The 19,484-nt window shown below is 38.6% G+C and overlaps 1 protein-coding gene and 1 pseudogene across 1 annotated transcript in view; one reads left to right on the forward strand and one right to left on the reverse strand.

Moving 5' to 3' along the window:
• Positions 1 to 19,484, reverse strand: part of NUP160 (nucleoporin 160) — a 50,714-nt gene that overhangs the window by 18,966 nt on the left and 12,264 nt on the right. The window contains exons 8-23 of the mRNA XM_061203326.1: positions 18,540 to 18,617; positions 18,158 to 18,255; positions 16,132 to 16,216; positions 14,484 to 14,552; positions 11,988 to 12,071; positions 11,554 to 11,724; positions 10,691 to 10,790; positions 10,249 to 10,414; positions 9,319 to 9,446; positions 9,071 to 9,231; positions 6,794 to 6,927; positions 6,062 to 6,132; positions 5,235 to 5,394; positions 3,840 to 3,909; positions 3,157 to 3,255; positions 1,976 to 2,095 (exon numbers count right to left, since the gene is read on the reverse strand). Coding sequence (XP_061059309.1) covers positions 1,976 to 2,095; positions 3,157 to 3,255; positions 3,840 to 3,909; positions 5,235 to 5,394; positions 6,062 to 6,132; positions 6,794 to 6,927; positions 9,071 to 9,231; positions 9,319 to 9,446; positions 10,249 to 10,414; positions 10,691 to 10,790; positions 11,554 to 11,724; positions 11,988 to 12,071; positions 14,484 to 14,552; positions 16,132 to 16,216; positions 18,158 to 18,255; positions 18,540 to 18,617 — 1,794 coding nt within the window. The remainder of the gene's footprint in view (positions 1 to 1,975; positions 2,096 to 3,156; positions 3,256 to 3,839; positions 3,910 to 5,234; positions 5,395 to 6,061; positions 6,133 to 6,793; positions 6,928 to 9,070; positions 9,232 to 9,318; positions 9,447 to 10,248; positions 10,415 to 10,690; positions 10,791 to 11,553; positions 11,725 to 11,987; positions 12,072 to 14,483; positions 14,553 to 16,131; positions 16,217 to 18,157; positions 18,256 to 18,539; positions 18,618 to 19,484) is intronic.
• LOC133099578 (large ribosomal subunit protein eL30-like) lies at positions 17,495 to 17,828 on the forward strand (annotated as a pseudogene).

A 19,484-nucleotide genomic window follows, 5' to 3' on the forward strand; every position in this document is an offset into this window, starting at 1 on the left:
GCTCGAGAGGGTGTGGAGAAAAGGGAACCCTCCTCCACTGTTGGTGGGAATGTAAATTGATACAACCACTATGGAGAACAGTATGGAGGTTCCTTAAAAAACTAAAAATAGAACTACCATATGACCCAGCAATCCCACTACTGGGCATATACCCTGAGAAAACCATAATTCAAAAAGAGACACATACCACAACGTTCATTGCAGCACTATTTACAATAGCCAGGATATGGAAACAACCTAAATGTCCATCAACGGATGACTGCATAAAGAAGATGTGGCACATGTATACAATGGAATATTACTCAGCCATAAAAAGGAACGAAATTGAGTTATTTGTAGTGAGGTGGATGGACCAAGAATCTGTCATACAGAGTGAAGTAACTCAGAAAGAGAAAAACAAATACCGTATGCTAATGCATATATACAGAATTTTAAAAAGCGGTACTGATGAACCTAGCAGCAGGGCAGGAATAAAGACGCAGACGTAGAGAACATACTTGAGCGCACCGGTGGAGGGGGGGGAAGGTGGGATGAAGTGAGAGAGTAGCATTGATGTATATACAGTACCAAATGTAAAATGGATGGCTCTTGGGAAACTGCACAGCACAGGGAGATCAGCTCAGTGCTTTGTGATGACCTAGAGGGACGGGATAGGGAGGGTGGGAGGGAGGCTCAAGAGGGAGGGGATATGGGGATATATGTATACATACAGTTGATTTACTTTGTACAGCAGAAACTAGCACAACATTGTAAAGCATTTATATTCCAATAAAGATGTGAAAAAAAAAAAACATAGAATCTAAAATATAACATCAAGCATGGCTAAATGTCAGAAAGAAAAATAAAGCGGGGCAAGGAGAGAGACTGCCCACAGTGCCTCACTCTGCACTAAGGGAGAGAAGGAGCAGGTGTGCAGGAGAGCACGCGCACGACAGCTACTCTGCTTCTTCGTAGGCAAGGCAGGGAGGAACTCTCAGGAGGTGACACAGGAGCAGAGACCTGAATGAAATGAGGGCATTAGAAACCTGAGTACCTGGAGGAAGAGCATTCCAGGATGAGGAACAGTAGGGAGAAAGGTCCTGAAGGGAATAGAGTATGTGGTTGGCTTCTATGAGACAGTAAGAAGGCCACTACTGTTATAGCTGAGTGAGTGACCAGAGGAAAGAGTAGAAGGAAAAAAAGGTCAGGAGGGGTACCCAGGGCTAAATCGCAAACTAAGGCTAAATACAGCATTACAAGTTAATTCTTTGAGATATCAGCAAGATGAATACTAAGTAATAAAGTTCTAATGATGACAGAGCTAACAAAATGATATCATGATGGGAATTTCATTTAAGTTAAAAACATTTATCAGGGACTTCCTTGGTGGCGCAGTGGTTAAGACTCTGTGCTCCCAATGCAGGGGGCCAGGGTTCAATCCCTGGTCAGGGAACTAGATCCCACATGCATGCCGCAAGTAAGGAGCCCTCCTGCTGCAACTAAGACCCAGTGCAACCAAATAAAAAAAAAGAAAAAACAAAAAAAACATATATCAAATTGAAAAATATATGTTTCTTCAATTTCTCTAGCCAATTCATTTTTCTCTTCACTTGGAGATTCAGGGAGTGATTAAATTTTTATGTTATTTTTCTCCCCAAATACCAAACTACTGTATTTCAGATACATTTTTTAAAACTGAAGTATAGTTAATTTACAATGTTGTATTAGTTTCAAGTGTATAGCAAAGTGATTCAGTTATACATATTTATCTATATCTATATATTCATATTCTTTCTCAGATTCTTTTCCATTATAGGTTATTACAAGATATTGAGTATAGTTCCTTGTGCTATACAGTAGGTCCTTGTTGTTTATCTATTTTATATATAGTAGTGTGTATATGTTAATACCAAACTCCTAATTTATCTGCCACCCCTGCCCCGTTACATTTTTACACAGGGTGGTGTAAGAAGGACCAAACCATGACAGAATATACCTTATCATAATACTGCAGCCTGGGGGTGGACACAATCTCCCCATCCTCTGAACGGATCAAGCGATCTAAGAATTCCTCTTTGCCCACTTCAGATGCTGCCTGGCAGAAACATTCCAGAGCCTGGAAAAATAGAAGAATACAAAATGACTTATGATAGACTGTTCCACTTCTAGGTGCTATAATTCAAGGGTTCTTGTACCAAGGAAAACCAAAAAAGAAATAAAATTATTTAAGACCATTGACTGCATTTGCAGTTTCTGACATATCTAAATTCTCTCTGATGCATTATTTAATATTTCCTTTAATTTATCTAACTTTTTAACTTAAATGCTGTTAGTTAAAAAGTAAACTTTAATAAGAAAATTGATGGATAAATGTGATACACCAACTGTAGCAACATGTTAACAACTGTAGAATTTGAGTGGGGGGTATATGATTGTTTAGTATGAAAGTCTTTGAACTTTTCTTTATGTATGAAAAGCTCCATAACAGGATGTCAAGAAAAAATTAGAAATGTAGACTACCATAATGGGAAGAAAACCAGCATAAAAAAAAGATATAGGACTTCCCAGGTGGTGCAGTGGTTAAGAATCCGCCTGCCAATGCGGGGGACACGGGTTCGAGCCCTGGTCCGGGAAGATCCCACATGCCGCAGAGCAACTAAGCCCGTGCACCACAACTACTGAGCCTGCGCTCTAGAGCCTGCGAGCCACAACTACTGAGCCTGTGCGCTTAGAGCCCTTGCTCTGCAACAGGAGAAGCCACTGCAATGAGAAGCCCATGCACCACAACGAAGAGCAGCCCCCGCTCGCCACAACTAGAGAAAGCCCACGCAGCAACGAAGACCAAACACAGCCAAAAATAAATTAAAAAAAAAAAAAGATATAATAAAAACAGTGTAATTGAGAAATAAATTTTATTTGCAAAAATGCATCCCTAAAAATACCTGCACAGGGGCAGGAGGGTTTTAATGTTTTCTTCTTCATATTATCCTGTGTCCTAAGTAATCTGCAAAGTACGTGAAGCTAAACGGTCCCCACAGGTATATCATGCCCCTTGTTGGCACTATTAGTCTTCTGTATCTTTATCTGGAGGATTCTGTGCCTCCCATTCCCTCACTTAGATGGAAGCTAAGTGCTCTCCTTGCACCAAGGTTTGCTCATCTTTCAAATGCAGTTTACCTTCTGTCCCTCTCCTGTAACCAGGTAGCACCGTCCCAGCATAAATCGACAGGAACCAACGTTGACTTGACACCAGGGATGTAGCAGTTGAATATAATCCTTAAAGGCATAAAAGATGTTTTCTGATTAGAGAATAAATATTCCTTAAGGAGATACTCATTTCCAAGTTCTTCACAGAGGGAGAGAAGATAGTGGTCAATCAACAAAAAAGTCGTATTTCCAGAAATCATCTGGAGATTAAAACCGAATCCTGTTAATCCATTCTTATACTAGGTTATTAGACACTGTAAGAAAGCAAACAGGACTGCAGTAACACTAACACATGTAAACAAACATGCACTTTCCATCTTAGCAATTTTCCAACTTTTGGTATTTACCGGTTCAACTGACTAGATTCCAGTGAAGGATTTATATGAAGACAATGGTATGCTTTCTTACTATAAAGAGAACCCAATAAAGAGAACTAACAAAAAAATACTCTATAAAAAATTGTTAGGAATGATACTGCCAAGAGGGAAGTAAAGAAAATCTCTCTGGGGTATGTTTCAGTGTAAATGAGTATACATTATTGTGGTTCTTCCTATCAGCCCAATTAAAATGCAGGAAACATTTACAAAGAAGAAAGTCCCAGAAATCCCATTCTTTACAAGAATGACTGTCCTGAAATGTTCAACAGTACTCACCTGCAATTGTACATACTGACAATTTCCCATCAAACATTCTAGAAAGAGGCAACCAGGATTGCTAGGCCATCTAGTCATTGGTTAAGGAGATTATTTACTGTTTTGGCAAAACTTAAATATATCAGTACATGTTAGGCATCAAACTCCATGAAATGGCTTAATTTAAAAAAATAAGGTAAAGAGGGGCTTCCCTGGTGGCGCAGTGGTTAAGAATCCGCCTGCCAGCGCAGGGGACACGGGTTCGAGCCCTGTTCTGGGAAGATCCCACATACCACGGAGCAACTAAGCCCCTGCGCCACAACTACTGAGCCTGCGCTCTAGAGCCCGCGAGCCACAACTACTAAAGCCTGCACGCCTAGAGCCCGTGCTCTGCAACAAGAGAAGCCACCGCAATAAGAAGCCCGCGCACCGCAACGAAGAGTAGCCCCCGCTCGCCGCAACTACAGAAAGCCCGCGCACAGCAAGGAAGACCCACTGCAACCAGAAATAAAAATTTTTTAAAAATTAATTAATTTGTTAAAAAAAAGGTAAAGGGAAGGTGGCATGGCACACGTCCTTTCTACGTAATTATGTAACTTTAATGTTAGACAAGCATAGTGGAAAGGTTAGATACTAGGAGCCTAGTCACCTAGATTAGAGCTCAATTAACAATGGACTAAAGCATGTATTTCATCCCTGGATGGTCACTTCTAATTCTAGCTAGTATATTGCACAAGTATACTATGCCAGTGGATACCCAGTACCTAACACAGCGCCTGGCATACAGAGCCATTCAATAAATATTTGATGAATGTATGTTTTAAAAGAGATCTAGGGCTTCCCTGGTGGCGCAGTGGTTAAGAATCTGCCTGCCAATGCAGGTGACACAGGTTCAAGCCCTGGTCCCAGAAGATCCCACATGCCGCGGAGCAACTAAGCCCGTGTGCCACGACTACCGAGCCTGCACTCTGGAGCCCGTGAGCCACAACTACTGAAGCCTGCACACCCTAGAGCCCGTGCTCCACAACAGGAGAAGCCACTGCGATGAGAAGTCCACGCACCGCAACGAAGAGTAGCCCCCGCTTACCACAACGAGAGAAAGCCCGCGTTCAGCAACGAAGACCCAATGCAGCCAAAAATTAAAAAATAAAATAATAAATAAATTATTAAAAAAAAAAAAAAGAGATCTAGCTATCAAATGTGTGTGCACCAATAAAATCTGGCTCAACTCCTGAGCAAAAAAACAAATTAAAAGAAAATAAAAATTGGGATATCTGAAAATAAATATCATCTCTTGTTGGGGGGATAAGCACCCAACCTAATTAAAAAATCTTCATTACACAGGCAGAATATTACTGAATCTTAGACTATTTGGATAAAAGAAACCATTCAACTGGCTTTTAAATGAAAGGATACAAAAGCTGCAATAAATAATTGGTAATTGCAGTAATCATCTCAGGCCAGTTCAACCCAGTCTGGCTTAGAGGTGCCTTTGGTTGAGAGAACAGATGAGATATAATGTGTTTTCTTGCAACTTCTTGGAAGAATAACTCCACAATTGTCTGAGGGCTAGATACTTAAAAATAAAAAGTTTTAACAGTCACCAACTTGTGATAGTAGTATCAATTTTCAATTAAGACAGTCTATCGATTCATTTTATGCCTGTAACAAAGAACATTTTTTATTTCAAAATATAAAATGCATCACTGGTGTAATCAATGCCAATATAAATAAAAGCAATCTGTAAACTATGAAGTACTATATAAATGCAATAAAAAAACCACTTAACATTATAGTCATTCCTTTTCTCTAGAAAGTGTTTCCAGTAAGTACAGTCCTAAGATTCTAAGTTTTATACCAAAACAATAGAAAATAAATTCTCCAGAATGGTTCTCAAGCATGAGAGAGGGCTCCTTTTGAATATTTGCTGATGAAGACAAGATTACAAAAGCTATATGAACTTCGCAAATTAAAAAAAAGATTTTGTTGAATTAATCACTGGAGTGTCAATATACAATGGAAAAGCAGCAGTGCATATAAACACATGCAGTACCCTTCATTTATGTCTGATCTAGGGTTACACCTGCACAAACCTCTTGTCACAACCAGAGGTCTCAGGACACAGCTTGCTTGCACCCTCTCAAAGTGAAAGCACAGCCTAACCGACCTTTCCAAACCAAAGGTGGCAAAAGACCACTTTAATGAATATGCAATAAATGCCAAACTTGAAATCAAATGCTTACCAAACTTATTTGCCATTAAAGCACCAGAGTCAGTTAGTTCCAGTACTGATAAATGTTGAAGATTAGACTCCCTGTGAGGAAAAGGAAAACAAAAAAACAACAGCTCAATAAATTTTCCTATGCTAAACATTACTTCAACAAGTTAGCCTATCAAGAACACTGTCAAATTTATTAACAAATTACACATGAAAGCTCCATTGAAAGCACAAAAAAATCTGGAAAATGAGCCATGGTTTAGATTGTTGCCCATCGTATCATTCAGTGATCCTTCAATGAGAAGCCAGAGCAGAAATTTCTGAAGACCTCCATGCCATGAAAATCTTTCCCTTGCCAGAAAAAACAAAATGGCTTATCTAATTGAAATGTGAGTCTTGTAGGTACATATTGAATTTTCTTTCTTCTTTTGGCTATAAAGAATCTCAGCCTACCCTTAATACCTAGCACATTTTTATGTGTGGTCTAACCTTCCCCATGACCTCATCTTATTATTTTGCCTTCAACAGGATTTGTCTTTGCATTATACATACACATATATAATAATAAATATATATTTATTATTTTCATTCTTAGAAGTTGCCTTTAACCTTTATAAAATGGAGTATCTGAAAGTTCTGAATTTTAAAGGCATATCACTGCTATAGCATAATATTAAAATTTTTTTTCTTTCAGAAAATGGAAAAAATAATTAAGCTCACAATTTATTTTTAAAATAATTAGAAGAATGAAACTCACAGTGTGTCAACTGGAACATCAGTTGCCAAGCACTGACTTCCCCACTTAATGAGGTAATAAGATAAGAGTAGGGGAGCTGTTCGATGTAGTAGGTCTTGCTGAGCTTGAAAGAGCTGACCAGCTCCCAAAATCACCTATACAGGGTGGGTGGGTGGGTGAGACAGTAAATAGCAATTAGTAATGATAACTCTTAGGTTCAGGTGGAGGTAAAATAAAATAACAAACACAGTTACAAAGGGCATACATAAAAGCAACACACACACATACATAAAAGCAACACACCTATTACATTTTGGGGTAGCAGGCAGCAAAAATATCTATCCATTTAACAGTACAAAATAATAAAAAATAGCTCACCATGTCATGGGAGCTGATGGTGAAAAAGAAAACAACAAAAAACAGCTTAACTTTCATTAAATCTGTAGGTTCAGGACTCAAGAAGAGTAACAGGGAAATCTAAGTCCTTTCTTAAGCTTCTGGTCTTGGGTAAAAATAGGTATGACCATTAGAGGAAAATTTTACAAGAATACCAAAAGTTTTAAAAATGTGCATAACTTTGGGACTTCTCTGGCGGTCCAGTGGTTAAGACTCCGCGCTTCCACTGTGGGGTGCACAGGTTCATCAATCCCTGGTCGGGGAACTAAGATCCGTATGCCACGCGGCGTGGCCGAAAAGAAAAAAAAAATGTGCGTTAACTTATGACCAATCAATTCTAGTTCTTAGAATTCATCCTGGAGATATAGTCAAAGGGGTACAGAAAGTTCTATCTATAAGGGGAAAACTGGCAACAACCTGGATGGCCACAGGATTGGCTGAATAAATTAAAATTATAGTAGGTAACTATTAAAAATAATGTTGTATAAAAATACTTAGTAACATGTGAACATGATGGTGAGATTTGTAAAGTGGAAGAATAAAAACAACCAGATTCCAAAAAATAATATATAGCATATACTAATTTTCTAATAAAATTTAAAAACTATTTGCAGAGAAAAAAAATGGGTGTATAACAAAATGTAAATAGCGGGACTTCCCTGGTCCAGTGGGTAAGACCCCACGCTTCCAATGTAGGGGGCCCGGCTTTGATCCCTGGTTGGGGAACTAGATCCCAGAGGCATGCTGCAACTAAGAGTCCGCATGCCGCAACTAAAAGATCCCGCATGCCTCAACGAAGACCCAGCGCAGCAAAATAAATAAATAAATAAATATTTTAAAAAAATGTAATAGTGGTTATCATTGGGTAGAAAATTACAGATGAATTCCCTGGTGGTCCAGTGGTTAGAACTCAGGCTTTCACTGCCAGAGTCTGGGTTCAATCCCTGGTTGGGGAACTAAGATACTGCAAGCCATGTGGCAAACAAACAAACAAACAAAAATACCCCCCAAAACCTGAAGAAATGGAAGAATCTACAAAGATTAAAAAGAACTTAGTTAGTAAGGGCTGCCCTAAGTGACAGACTCTCAGGAAAGGTTCCTGTTTCTCCTTGGTGGTCCTAAACAAATCATCTTCCTAAATGTTTTTTCCTTATTTTTACCTGAAATTCTGCCATTAGCAACGTATTTGAGTTAATAAATTCTGATTTAAAAAGTATAAATATCCCTGGGAGCCCCAAAGGCCTTTCAGTTATTTATACATTAACATGAATTAGTTTAATTAGATTGCTTCCTTGACAGGTTCAGATGAGTGAGATAAATGGGACTTCTGACGGTGGGCAGAAAGGTAATTTTTGAACATAAAACATTCAGTAGTGGGGGGAGAAGAGGGCAGTAGTATGGCAATAAGAGTCTGGTGGCCTAAGGAGAATACAATGGAAAAGGATGCAGAGAATGGAGTTAGGAGGACCCCCAAAACAAACTCTATAATCTTAAAACTGCTTAGGGTAAATCCTGTACTGCAGAAAAAGAGAAGTTCTTTTTCTTCTTCTTCCTCTCTCCTCCACACTAAATGGTACCCTGCTATCACATCCAAAGTTGTACTAATAATACTACATTTTGGGAGAGCCACCCTAGGAAATTATCCCACCATTATATATACAAAGGTTAAGAGTAAAACAACCTGCTTCATATATGTTCTTAATCTGTAATTTTAGGTTATCATGTTTACTCATTCTTAATTCAACATGTATTTATAGAGTACCTACTAAGGGCCAAGCATGGGGGATAGAGCAGTGAACAAAGACAGAAGTCTCCGTGCTCTCAGAGCTGACATTCTGCTATGTGCCTGTAGGTCAAGAAGAGGTTTCAGATGTTACAAGCTTTCCCTCAAGTAGTACTTACTGCATCTCCTAGCCTCATTAGTAGCTGCTGTAAGATCAAGAGGTCTCGGCAGATGAGGAAGCGAGTACTGGCAATTTTACACACACTTCTGCACACAATACGCCCTGCTGTGCTACTACCATAGAGCTGGGAAAGATTCATTCGAATATTCAAAGGCTGAGCTGTAATTAAAAAAAAAAAACAAAACAGTTAAGTGTATCACTGTTTTCTCTAAATCAGAGAGGTACATTTGTTGTTTTGTCATTTACCTGGACTGAATCCCTTTTCCATTTCCACTTCTGTTTCATAATCCATTTCCCGTATAAGAAGTCCAATGGCATGGGTTGGGTTCCTAATCTCTTGTAGTTTACTGCAAATATCCTCCATCACATTGTCTCTATAAGGAAATTAGAAAACTCCTATTACTACCGAGAATATATAAGACAGACTCTATATGCCATATAAGCTAAATGCTCTATGAAACAGGAAAACCAGCCATATAATAAAGGAGTAGAGATAATCACTCTGGTGTACAAGATACTTTTACTCCATGTAGCAAATTTTCCCTCATTTTTTTTTGAAAATGACAGACAAAATGAATGTGAGAAAAATACTTTTACATTTTAGAATTTATAGCTCAATTAATAGCCAGACCATAATTCATGAATCTGTTTCCAAACCTGAATTCATGTATTAGATTTTCTGTTTCAAAGCTGAAATACCTACTTAGAATCATGGCAACTCACTTTAACTTTAAGCCTCTACTTTGTACACACTTGAGTGTACATTAAAAACCTGATTTTGGGGGCTTCCCTGGTGGCGCAGTGGTTAAGAATTCGCCTGCCAATGCAGGGGACACGGGTTCGAGCCCTGGTCCGGGAAGATCCCACATGCCACAGAGCAACTAAGCCCATGAGCCACAACTACTGAGCCCACGTGCCGCATCTACTGAAGCCTGCGTGCTCTAGACCCTGTGCTCCGCAACAAGCCACCACAATGAGAAGCCCGCGCACCGCAACGAAGACCTAATGCAGCCAATAAATAAATAAATAAATAAATAAATAAATAAATAAATAAATAAATAAATAAATAAATAAAATTGTTTAAAAAAAAAACGAAACAAAAAAACCCCCTGATTTTGGCACTAAGAACTGCTAAATTTCCATTAGGAAATGGACTTTACCCTAAATTCTCCTTACACATCAATAGTGATCAAATCTTCCAGAATCTGTTCCGCAGCCTTTTCTGGAGACTGTAGGTTGTAACAACTCATTTCCATCATTACTGACATATCCATAGTTACTGACTCTCCAATCAGCCGAAGGCATTTTATGAGACATACGACATCCCGAGCAACATCCACATCTATAAGCAAGAGAAAGTTGACATTCATGTCTCAAGCCAATGAAGAGCTGCTAGCTAATATTATATTAAATTAAAGTATTAATAATTAAATGCCGGGTATCTATCTGAGGTCTTAAAGATGTTTAGGCCTCTTCAGTTTCCCCTAAAATATCTACAATGTGGTAAGCTGGCCAGGAAAGACCACAGTGGAAATCAATGTTTTCTGCATTCATTTGAAAGAAAGCATAGGGTTCATGGCGGAAAGGGCTTAAATACGGACATAACAATTACTATTACCATCAGATATGGTTGTCTCATCCTCTGTCAAAAGATTCTCATCAGGTAGGAGATATAAATGATCCACTAAGGAGGAAGGCACAAGGAAAGACAGGTACCCCTGGAAATACAAATCTTCCAGTTACATTTTTTTTCAGTGAATGTTTAAAGATAAAAAATAGTTGAGACCTGAATCTTATCATGAGCTAACCCCAGACAAATCCAAATTAAGGGACACTCTACCAAACAACAGGCGTAGTCTTCAAAAAAATGTCAATGTCATGAAAGACAAAGAAAGGCTGACAACAGCTGGAGATTAAGCTAAAGAAACCTGACAACTAAATATGTGCAAGATCTTGGATTGGATCCCAGATCAAGAATAAAAATTGTAAGCACAACTGGTAAAATCTGAACATAAACTGTACAATATATCAATATCAAACTGCCTGATCTTTAAATTGTGCTGTGGTTATATAAGAATACCCTTGTGCTTAGATACATGCTAAAATGTGTAAGGATTAAGGGGAATGATGTTTACAACTAACTCTCAAGTGGCTCAGGAAGAAAAAAACATATCTATAGAAAGAAAAAAAGCAATGGAAGTTAATGAACAGTGAATCTGGTTGAAGAGTATACAGAAGTTCTCTGCATTACTCTTGTAACTTTTAAATTAGAAATCACTTCAATACAAAACAAGATGCAAAAAAGTATAAATAATGCAGAAGAATATTTAAACAAAAATGGACTATAATTTTAGGACCCCCGCCCAACAAAAAACCCACCAAAATCCTAAAAGCTAACTACAATATACAATGGACACTACATTCTGAAAGACCCACTGAACAGTCTACAGGAGTTCTTCTGTTATGTTTCTGCTCTCTTACTTTTTTCAGCAGGCACACCATGTTTGTGTGTGGATTCAAATGTAGGGCAAGAGGATGAGAAAGGGCTTCTTGATACTGAAGACAACAGGCATAGAACTTGCACCAGAACTCCTGTTGTAAATTTCGGAACTCTTCCTGGGAAAATTCATACTCTGTTACACTTCCTTGGAGCTGGCAACGAAAAAAAAAAAAGAAACTCTTGATACCAGTTGGGATCTTTCTCCCCCCAAAACATAATTGTTTAATATCATTTTACTAAGCTATAGGCAAATGAATATCCCTTATGCATTACATGCCATAGACTAATTAAAAGGTTTAGACATTTATATTTCTTACTAACAAGGTCCAATGAACAATTTGAACAATTTCTCAGTACCAATCTGCTCCATAGGGAGATGAAAGAAATTATCATTCTTTCTTTACCCAAACCTTACCTCACTTTCAACAGCTAAAGTAACTTCTTTCTTTAGTTCATTCCAGCAGAGATCTAAATTCCTATCAGTTCCTCGACAGAAAATCTAAAAATAAAACAGACACAAAGAGACACTTTAGAGTATCACATAATACTAAAAACTGAATGAAAAATACTCCAGGTCAGAAGACACTGAGGTAATATACTATACAATAGAGACTGGACATGCCTGAAACACACATTTACTCTTAACATTGTGCAAATAATTTCTTTTTATAAATTGATTGATTGATTGATTGATTGATTGGCTGCGTTGGGTCTTTGTTGCTGCCCGTGGGCTTTCTCTGGTTGTGGTGAGTGGGGCTACTCTTTTTTGGGGTGCTCGGGCTTCTCATTGTGGTAGCTTCTCCTGTTGTAGAGCACGGGCTCTAAGCACATGGGCTTCAGTAGTTGTGGCTTGCGGGCTCTAGAGCACAGGCTCAGTGGTTGTAGCGCACGGGCTTAGTTGCTCCGCAGCATGTGGGATCTTCCCGGACCAGGGCTTGAACCTGTGTCCCCTGCATTGGCAGGTGGATTCTTACCCACTGCGCCACCAGGGAAGTCCTGTGCAAATAACTTCTAATTGTGAAATCATAGCAACTTTGAAATAGTTTCTATAGTCCAGAATAAACTATAGAAGCTCATGAATCTGTAAGAATTATAATTGGGTACATCTGGATCATTACAAAAAGCAAAAGGAAACATAATGGCTATTGCTTAGCTGGAGGAAGATATAAGATGATGCCAAATATATACATCCTGACTGGCACAAAGGTGAGCTAGAGTAGTGGTGGGGTAGGTCACTCTAATGGGAATGATTCTCCTAAGGCAAAGCTTATGAGCAACGCCTTACTGATTATTCAATATCTCCGTGTGCAAGAGATACCATGAGAAATCATACATGTGATTACTGTTAATAAGAAGGGCTGGGGCTTCCCTGGTGGCGCAGTGGTTAAGAATCCGCCTGCCAGTGCAGGGGACACGGGTTCAAGCCCTGGCCCGGGAAGATCCCATATGCCGTGGAGCAACTAAGCCCGTGCGCCACAACTACTGAGCCTGCGCTCTAGAGCCCGTGAGCCACAACTACTGAGCCAGCGTGCCACAACTACTGAGCCCGCGTGCCTAGAGCCCCTGCTCCGCAACGAGAGAAGCCACCGCAATGAGAAGCCCGCACACCGCAATGAAGAGTAGCCCCTGCTCACCACAACTAGAGAAAGCCTGCGCACAGCAACGGAGACCCAACACAGCCAAAAATGAAAATAAAAAATAAATAAATTAAAAAAAAAAAAAAAAAAAAAAGAAGGGCTGATGAGATGAAAGAAATAATACCTTAGAAGAAAATGACCATGTCATCCTGGAGTTTTATTAGAGAGAAAACAGAAAACATAGAATAGCCAGATATTTAAGAATGTACCTAGAAGAAAAGTCAAGGATCTGGAAACCATATCACCTGAGAGAAAGTTAAGGAACTGGGTATATTTTTAGCCTGCAGAAAGATAACATGGAAGGATTCTTAAAATATTTGAAGGGTTGCTTTATAGAAGAGACATGTTCTATGAAGCTCCCAAAGAAAGATGCCACCTAAAAGATGGGGGGTTAAATTTGATCCAACACTGGGATGAACCTTTTTTTTTTTTTTGGTCGTACCGCAAGGTTTGTGGGATCTTAGTTCCCTGACCAGGGACTGAACTTGGGCCCGGGCAGTGAAAGTGCCACGTCCTAACCACAGGACTGCCAGGGAATTCCCAGGGTTGAATTTTTAAGTGGCACAGTTTTGAACAGTAAGTCACAAAAGAGCTGGTGAGAGACTTGTCACTGGAGGCAGACACAACTAGAAGCTGAATAGTTGTCTGTCAGAGAAGCCTCAGAAGGTATTTCTGCTTTGTGTGGGAGGTCAGATCAGGAGATTCTAAGGAACTTTTCAATTCTATGAGTCATTATTCTATTTTAAATTCATGAAGCTAAGTAGCAATTTAAGGAAGCCTAAGTGACTTTAAAGTAAACAATTCTTTTGGAAAATGTTAAGCATCTCTTAAACCATGTAACTTTGAAGCTTAGATTATTTTCTTGAACCTGAACCAAGTCAGACCTTCACTGTACTAACAAAAGGGTAAAAACAGTACCATCAAACCTACCCAAGAAAACTTCTTTCAAGTATAGAGATTATATGCAGTGTAGTATGGTATATCTTTTTACAATAGTGTAGGTACAAGTTTCTCTTTCTACTACTGGCATGCTTCATTAGTCATTGGGAAAGTGCCCTTAATCCTATCTCCCCGCCTGGACTCTTGCTATTTTTATGGAAAGGACATTTAAAAAAATTACAATAGCATTTATAAACACATGTATATAAAATTGCAAAACTATGTTTGGTGTTAGTATATGCAAAACAACAAAAATTAATAGTAATCATTAATTATATAATAATAGTAATAAAATAAGAGAGTCTTAAATGAACACTAAATGTTTTCTCACTGACCTGTAAAGCTTTACATAAAGCTGCATTAATGAATCGCCCTGGTGTAAAAAGACTCTGCAAATACATCTCCTGTTAGAACATTGAAACGAGAATTAGTATCATTCTAAAAAAGATAAAATTTGGAAAAATTTGAATGAACAATTCAATACATTAAAACCAAAGGCTGCATTCCTATTACATGAATGTGGAAATTCTGCCTTTCAGCATTTGAGCAGTAACAAGTGGCAGAGCAGTCATATATTTTCACACTGTGAAGCCTGCAGTGTCTTTGAGTCAACTAGATGTACGCTGAGAATGCCGTGTTCCTCATGGTGCACTTCAATGGGTTCCACTGGAAAACACAGCTTGTCAAATGCCAATCTTAAATGCAAGAGTTGTATCTAGTTTATTAGTGATAAACACTGGTAAGAGAATAATTAAACTAAGCTGGTTTCTACACCATCCACAAAAGAACTCATTTTATGGTTTATATATAAAAGAAAAGGAATTGATAATAATAGGTATTATATGTAAAAAACAAACCAAAAAAACTGCAATAAGCTCTCACAAGTGGGGACATGAAGTAGAGAGAACAAAATGGAAAGTCTCATACTGCCTATGGTCTCATTTTGACCAAATTTTATAAACCAGATTTGCCAATAAGTAGCAAACGTGGATGACCTTCATTCAAGTTTCCTTCCTTCTACTGAGGTTCTGGGAGATATTTATAAAATGACCAAAATGGAGAAAAACAAGAATTTTAATAATTAGCATGTGATTTCGGCTTTTAGACAAAAGTTAAGTGCCAATAAACTCTTGGGATTAAAAATTTCACAATATTCAATTTCAGATATTCAAAATGGGTTTTCCAATCCTACAAAGAGTCATTGTTTCAGACCCAGAGCCCATAATCTTTATCTCGTTTTAATATTAATGCATCAACTGAAAGTTTTTCTTCCATTTATCTTGAGGATGTCCTTGAAAAACAGGGAAATTGGCCTGTTTTGCTATTGCATTACCTTTTAAAGTTATGTTCCTCATAGCTTATACCTCTATGTCTAGTTTTCATGCATATATTCACATGGTTAGTATAGTGGACACCTACTGTCTGTGCCTGCCTAGAATCCATTTCTCCTTCTTTTACTAACAAATCCCTTACCTTTCTCTGAAGAACCATTCCTCCCGTACCCATACCCAACTGACTTCACCCTCCACAATAGCAAGGCCCGCGCTGGACATGCTTCTCATGCCAAGCCAGAATATTCTATTCCTTCTGATCAGAGTGACTATGCCAGGAATTAGCACATGACTAAAGCCAGGCCAGTGTCAACTCCAGGACCTGGAACAGAAGTGCTCTCTTTCCCCTGGGGTTGCTAAGTTCACAGAAGGCAAGCTTGCTCAGAAAGCCTGCCGGACAATAAACCCAACAAGGAGGAAAGCAGAATTGAGACAAAGGAGAGATCAAGCCCTGAAGGCATTGTTCCAGCCATGGCTGAAACCAGGTAACTCTGAACTTCCCAGCAGCACAAGCCAATACATTCAGCTTAAGTCAGTTTGAGGTGGGTTTCTTTCATCTGTAGCTGAAAGAGTTCTGCTAATACAACTGGTTCTTCTCAAACTAATGATCAGGGTAAATCATCTCCTTACATAAGATTTTAGCATTGCTTACTCTGGGGTCTTGATCATCTCTGATAATGATTTCTTCCTCTGGCAGAGGCTGCATAAAAACTGGATTCCACTGACCTGCAACATTACTACAGAGAGAAAAAGTACATCAGTCTACATAAAGATGATGAATAAAAATGAAGCTTATGTTGTTGGCAGTATTTGAGCAGGGAGGGTCCCATCACTGAACCTCTGCAACTACTGCTTGATCAATTCTATTAAAAAAGTTTCCAAAAAAAGAAACATATTCATAGCAGAGTCTGGACTATAGAAGCGCTCTTACTTGTTCTAATAGGCACCTTCCCGAAATTAAAACTCTAAATACAAATCTACAAATAATAGCTAACTTTCATTCTGCATTTACCATATGCTACACATTATACTAGGTGCAATTCTAGATACTATTCATGTATACCTTACGATAACTCTTTGAAGGATACATTGCCCTCATTTTTAAGATGTCAAAAGTGAGGTTTAGGGTATCTCACAGCTAGTAAGTTGTACAACCAGGATTCAAACTCTCACCTGACCGCAGATTCTTTGCTTGAATGCCATCTATAAGGAGTACTCTCTATCTTCTGAGGTGTGGTTCAGGGTCAATCTGGGGGAAACCACTCCTAGAATTCTATTCTAGAATATAGGGTCATGAGAGACCCCCTTGAGCTCAATTAGTTTACAGTTGACTCTTGAACGACATGGGGGGGTTACAGGTGTCGACCCTCTGTGCAGTCAAAAATCCATGTATAACTTAATCAAGCAACTGCAGATCAAACAGTACTGCAGTATTTACTACTGAAAACAATCCGTGTATTAAGTGGACCCCCCACAGTTCAAATCCATGTTGTTTGAGGGTCAACTGCAGTTCCAGGGACGTCAAGCTATGTCCCAGGGAATCCTCCACAGGTGTTTCAGGGACTACACAAGTGTTTGATTCAAAATTTGTTTTTAAATGTATTTTGTAACTATTAAAAATGTTAAAATGAATATCAAGTACATTAAAAATATCAGATATTCCAAATATATCTAATATTAGAGTTATCAGCATGTGAAATTGTGTTATAATTTCATATTCATAAAATACTGGTTTTGTTATATATTGGAGTTCATTATCTTTTGGAAAAAAAGGGATTCCTGCTTTAAAAAAAAGTTTGAGAGGCACTGTATTTGTCCAATCTACTTCTCATCTCATGAGGAAACTGAGACTCCAAAGGGGCTGCAGTGTCTTTTGGAAGTTGTGGGTATCAGAAATAGTCTTTGCATAGAAACAAAGAAAATGCACAGATTAGAAGCATTTGGGGCCTTTCTCACTCCCTGGCCATCTTGGCAGCTGTTCTCGGTTGGGGGTGTCCTGCACCTCAGGCAGGAACATGGTGCCCGCAAGGAAGACAAAAAAGCCGCTGGAGTCGATCAACTCTAGGCTCCAACTTGTTATGAAAAGTGGAAAGTATGTGCTTGGATACAAGAAGACTTTGAAAACGATCAGACAAGGCAAAGTGAAACTGGTCATCCTTGCCAACAACTGCCCAGCCTTGGGGAAATCTGAAATAGAGTATTATGCCATGTATCCATCACTACAGTGGCAATAATATTGAACTGGGCACAGCGTGTGGAAAATACTATAGTGTATGCACACTGGCTATCACTGATGCAGGCGATTCTGATATGATTAGAAGCATGCCAGAACAGACTGGTGAAAAGTAAATCATGCACAACTTTTCTTTAATAAAACCAGCCAAAGCTTGTTTAAAAAAAAAAAAAGAAGAAGTATTCTGGTTATGTGCTATCTCTCCCAAAAAAGATGGTATTTTCTTCACCTCATTCCAACTCTAAGAATCCTTATTTTGTCCTAAAATCATAGGTAAGAAATAACAAAAAATGAAAAAGAAGGTATGTCAGAAAATAGGCAAACCCGGGTCTGAATCCTTTAACTGTGAACATTTGACTTTTGTTCTACATAAAAAGCTCTCCTTCTTTTCTAAGTATGAATTTGCTCGGGGTAAGGTAGGATGACAGAGGTGAGGGACCCGTACTGTTCAAAGTTGATATATTTCACAACTGTTTGGTTCTCAGCATCATGCCACAAGGCCCAGATATCCGTAGAGGTTAAGGCAAAGTCAATCAGTGTCTCCTAGAAGGAAATGTAGGGGGAAAACAAATAAACAAAACCTCTTGTTAAAACAAGAAAGAAAAGGTACTAAGTTATGGTGACTTAAACTTGTATTAGTAGGAGAGGTAAAAGCATGAAAACAAAAGACAGTACCACGTGAACTTGGTAAAATCCAAATGAAAATTTTTTGCATGAAGTTTCATTAAATATTCCATTTTAAGATTTCAATCCCATTACAACATAGTTAAGTTAGCCAATGTTTCTTTCCTGTACTTCTATGATATTCAAAGGACGACTCAACCTACCTGAGATGTGAATAGTGAGGAAATGTGATCTAGGCTATAGCGGTTATTCTCAGTGCTCACCAACTGGAAAATGCAGAACTGTTAAAACACAAGTTGATAATTCAGTACTTGAAATAACCAACATGCTATTTTTCTATGCAAGACTTACTAGCATTCAGAAGCTAATTAAAAAAAAAAAAGCATGGTAAAATACATGTAGCATTTACCATCTTAACTATTTTTAAGTGTACAGATTAGTAGTATTAAGTATATTCACATTGTTGTGCAACTGAACTCCAAAACTTTTTTTCATTTTTTCAGAACAGAAACCCTGTACTCATTAAATAACTCCCCATTCCCCCTCCCCCCAGCCCCTGGCAACCAGCATTCTACTATGACCTTGACTGCTACATAATGGAATCTTAACAGTATTTGTCTTTTTGGGACTGTATTTTTACTTAGTATAACATCCTCAAGGCTCATCCATGTTGCAGCACGTGTCAGAATTTCCTTCCTTCCTTTCTTTTTTCGGCCACATGGCATGTGGGATGTGGGATCTTAGTTCCCCGACCAGGGATTGAACCTACGCCTCCTGCATTGGAAGTGCAGTGTCTTAACCACTGGACCACCAGGGAAGTCCCAGAATTTCCTTCCTTTTTAAAGTTGAATAATATTCCATTTTATGTATATACCACATCTTGTTTATCCACTCTTTCATCAATGAAGACTTAGGTTGCTTCCACTTTTTTGGCTATTGGGAATATTGTTGCTATGAACATGGGTGTACAAACATCTCTTAAAGACCCTACTTTAATTCTTTTGGGTATATACCCAGAAGTGGAATTGCTCGACCCTATGGAAATTCTATGACTAATTTTTTGGGGAACTGCCATGCTGTTTCCCATAGTGGCTGCAGCATTTTATATTCCCACCAGTAATGCACAAGGGTTCCAATGTTTCCACATC

This window comes from Eubalaena glacialis, chromosome 10 (assembly GCF_028564815.1).
Source record: "Eubalaena glacialis isolate mEubGla1 chromosome 10, mEubGla1.1.hap2.+ XY, whole genome shotgun sequence".
Lineage (NCBI taxonomy): Eukaryota > Metazoa > Chordata > Mammalia > Artiodactyla > Balaenidae > Eubalaena > Eubalaena glacialis.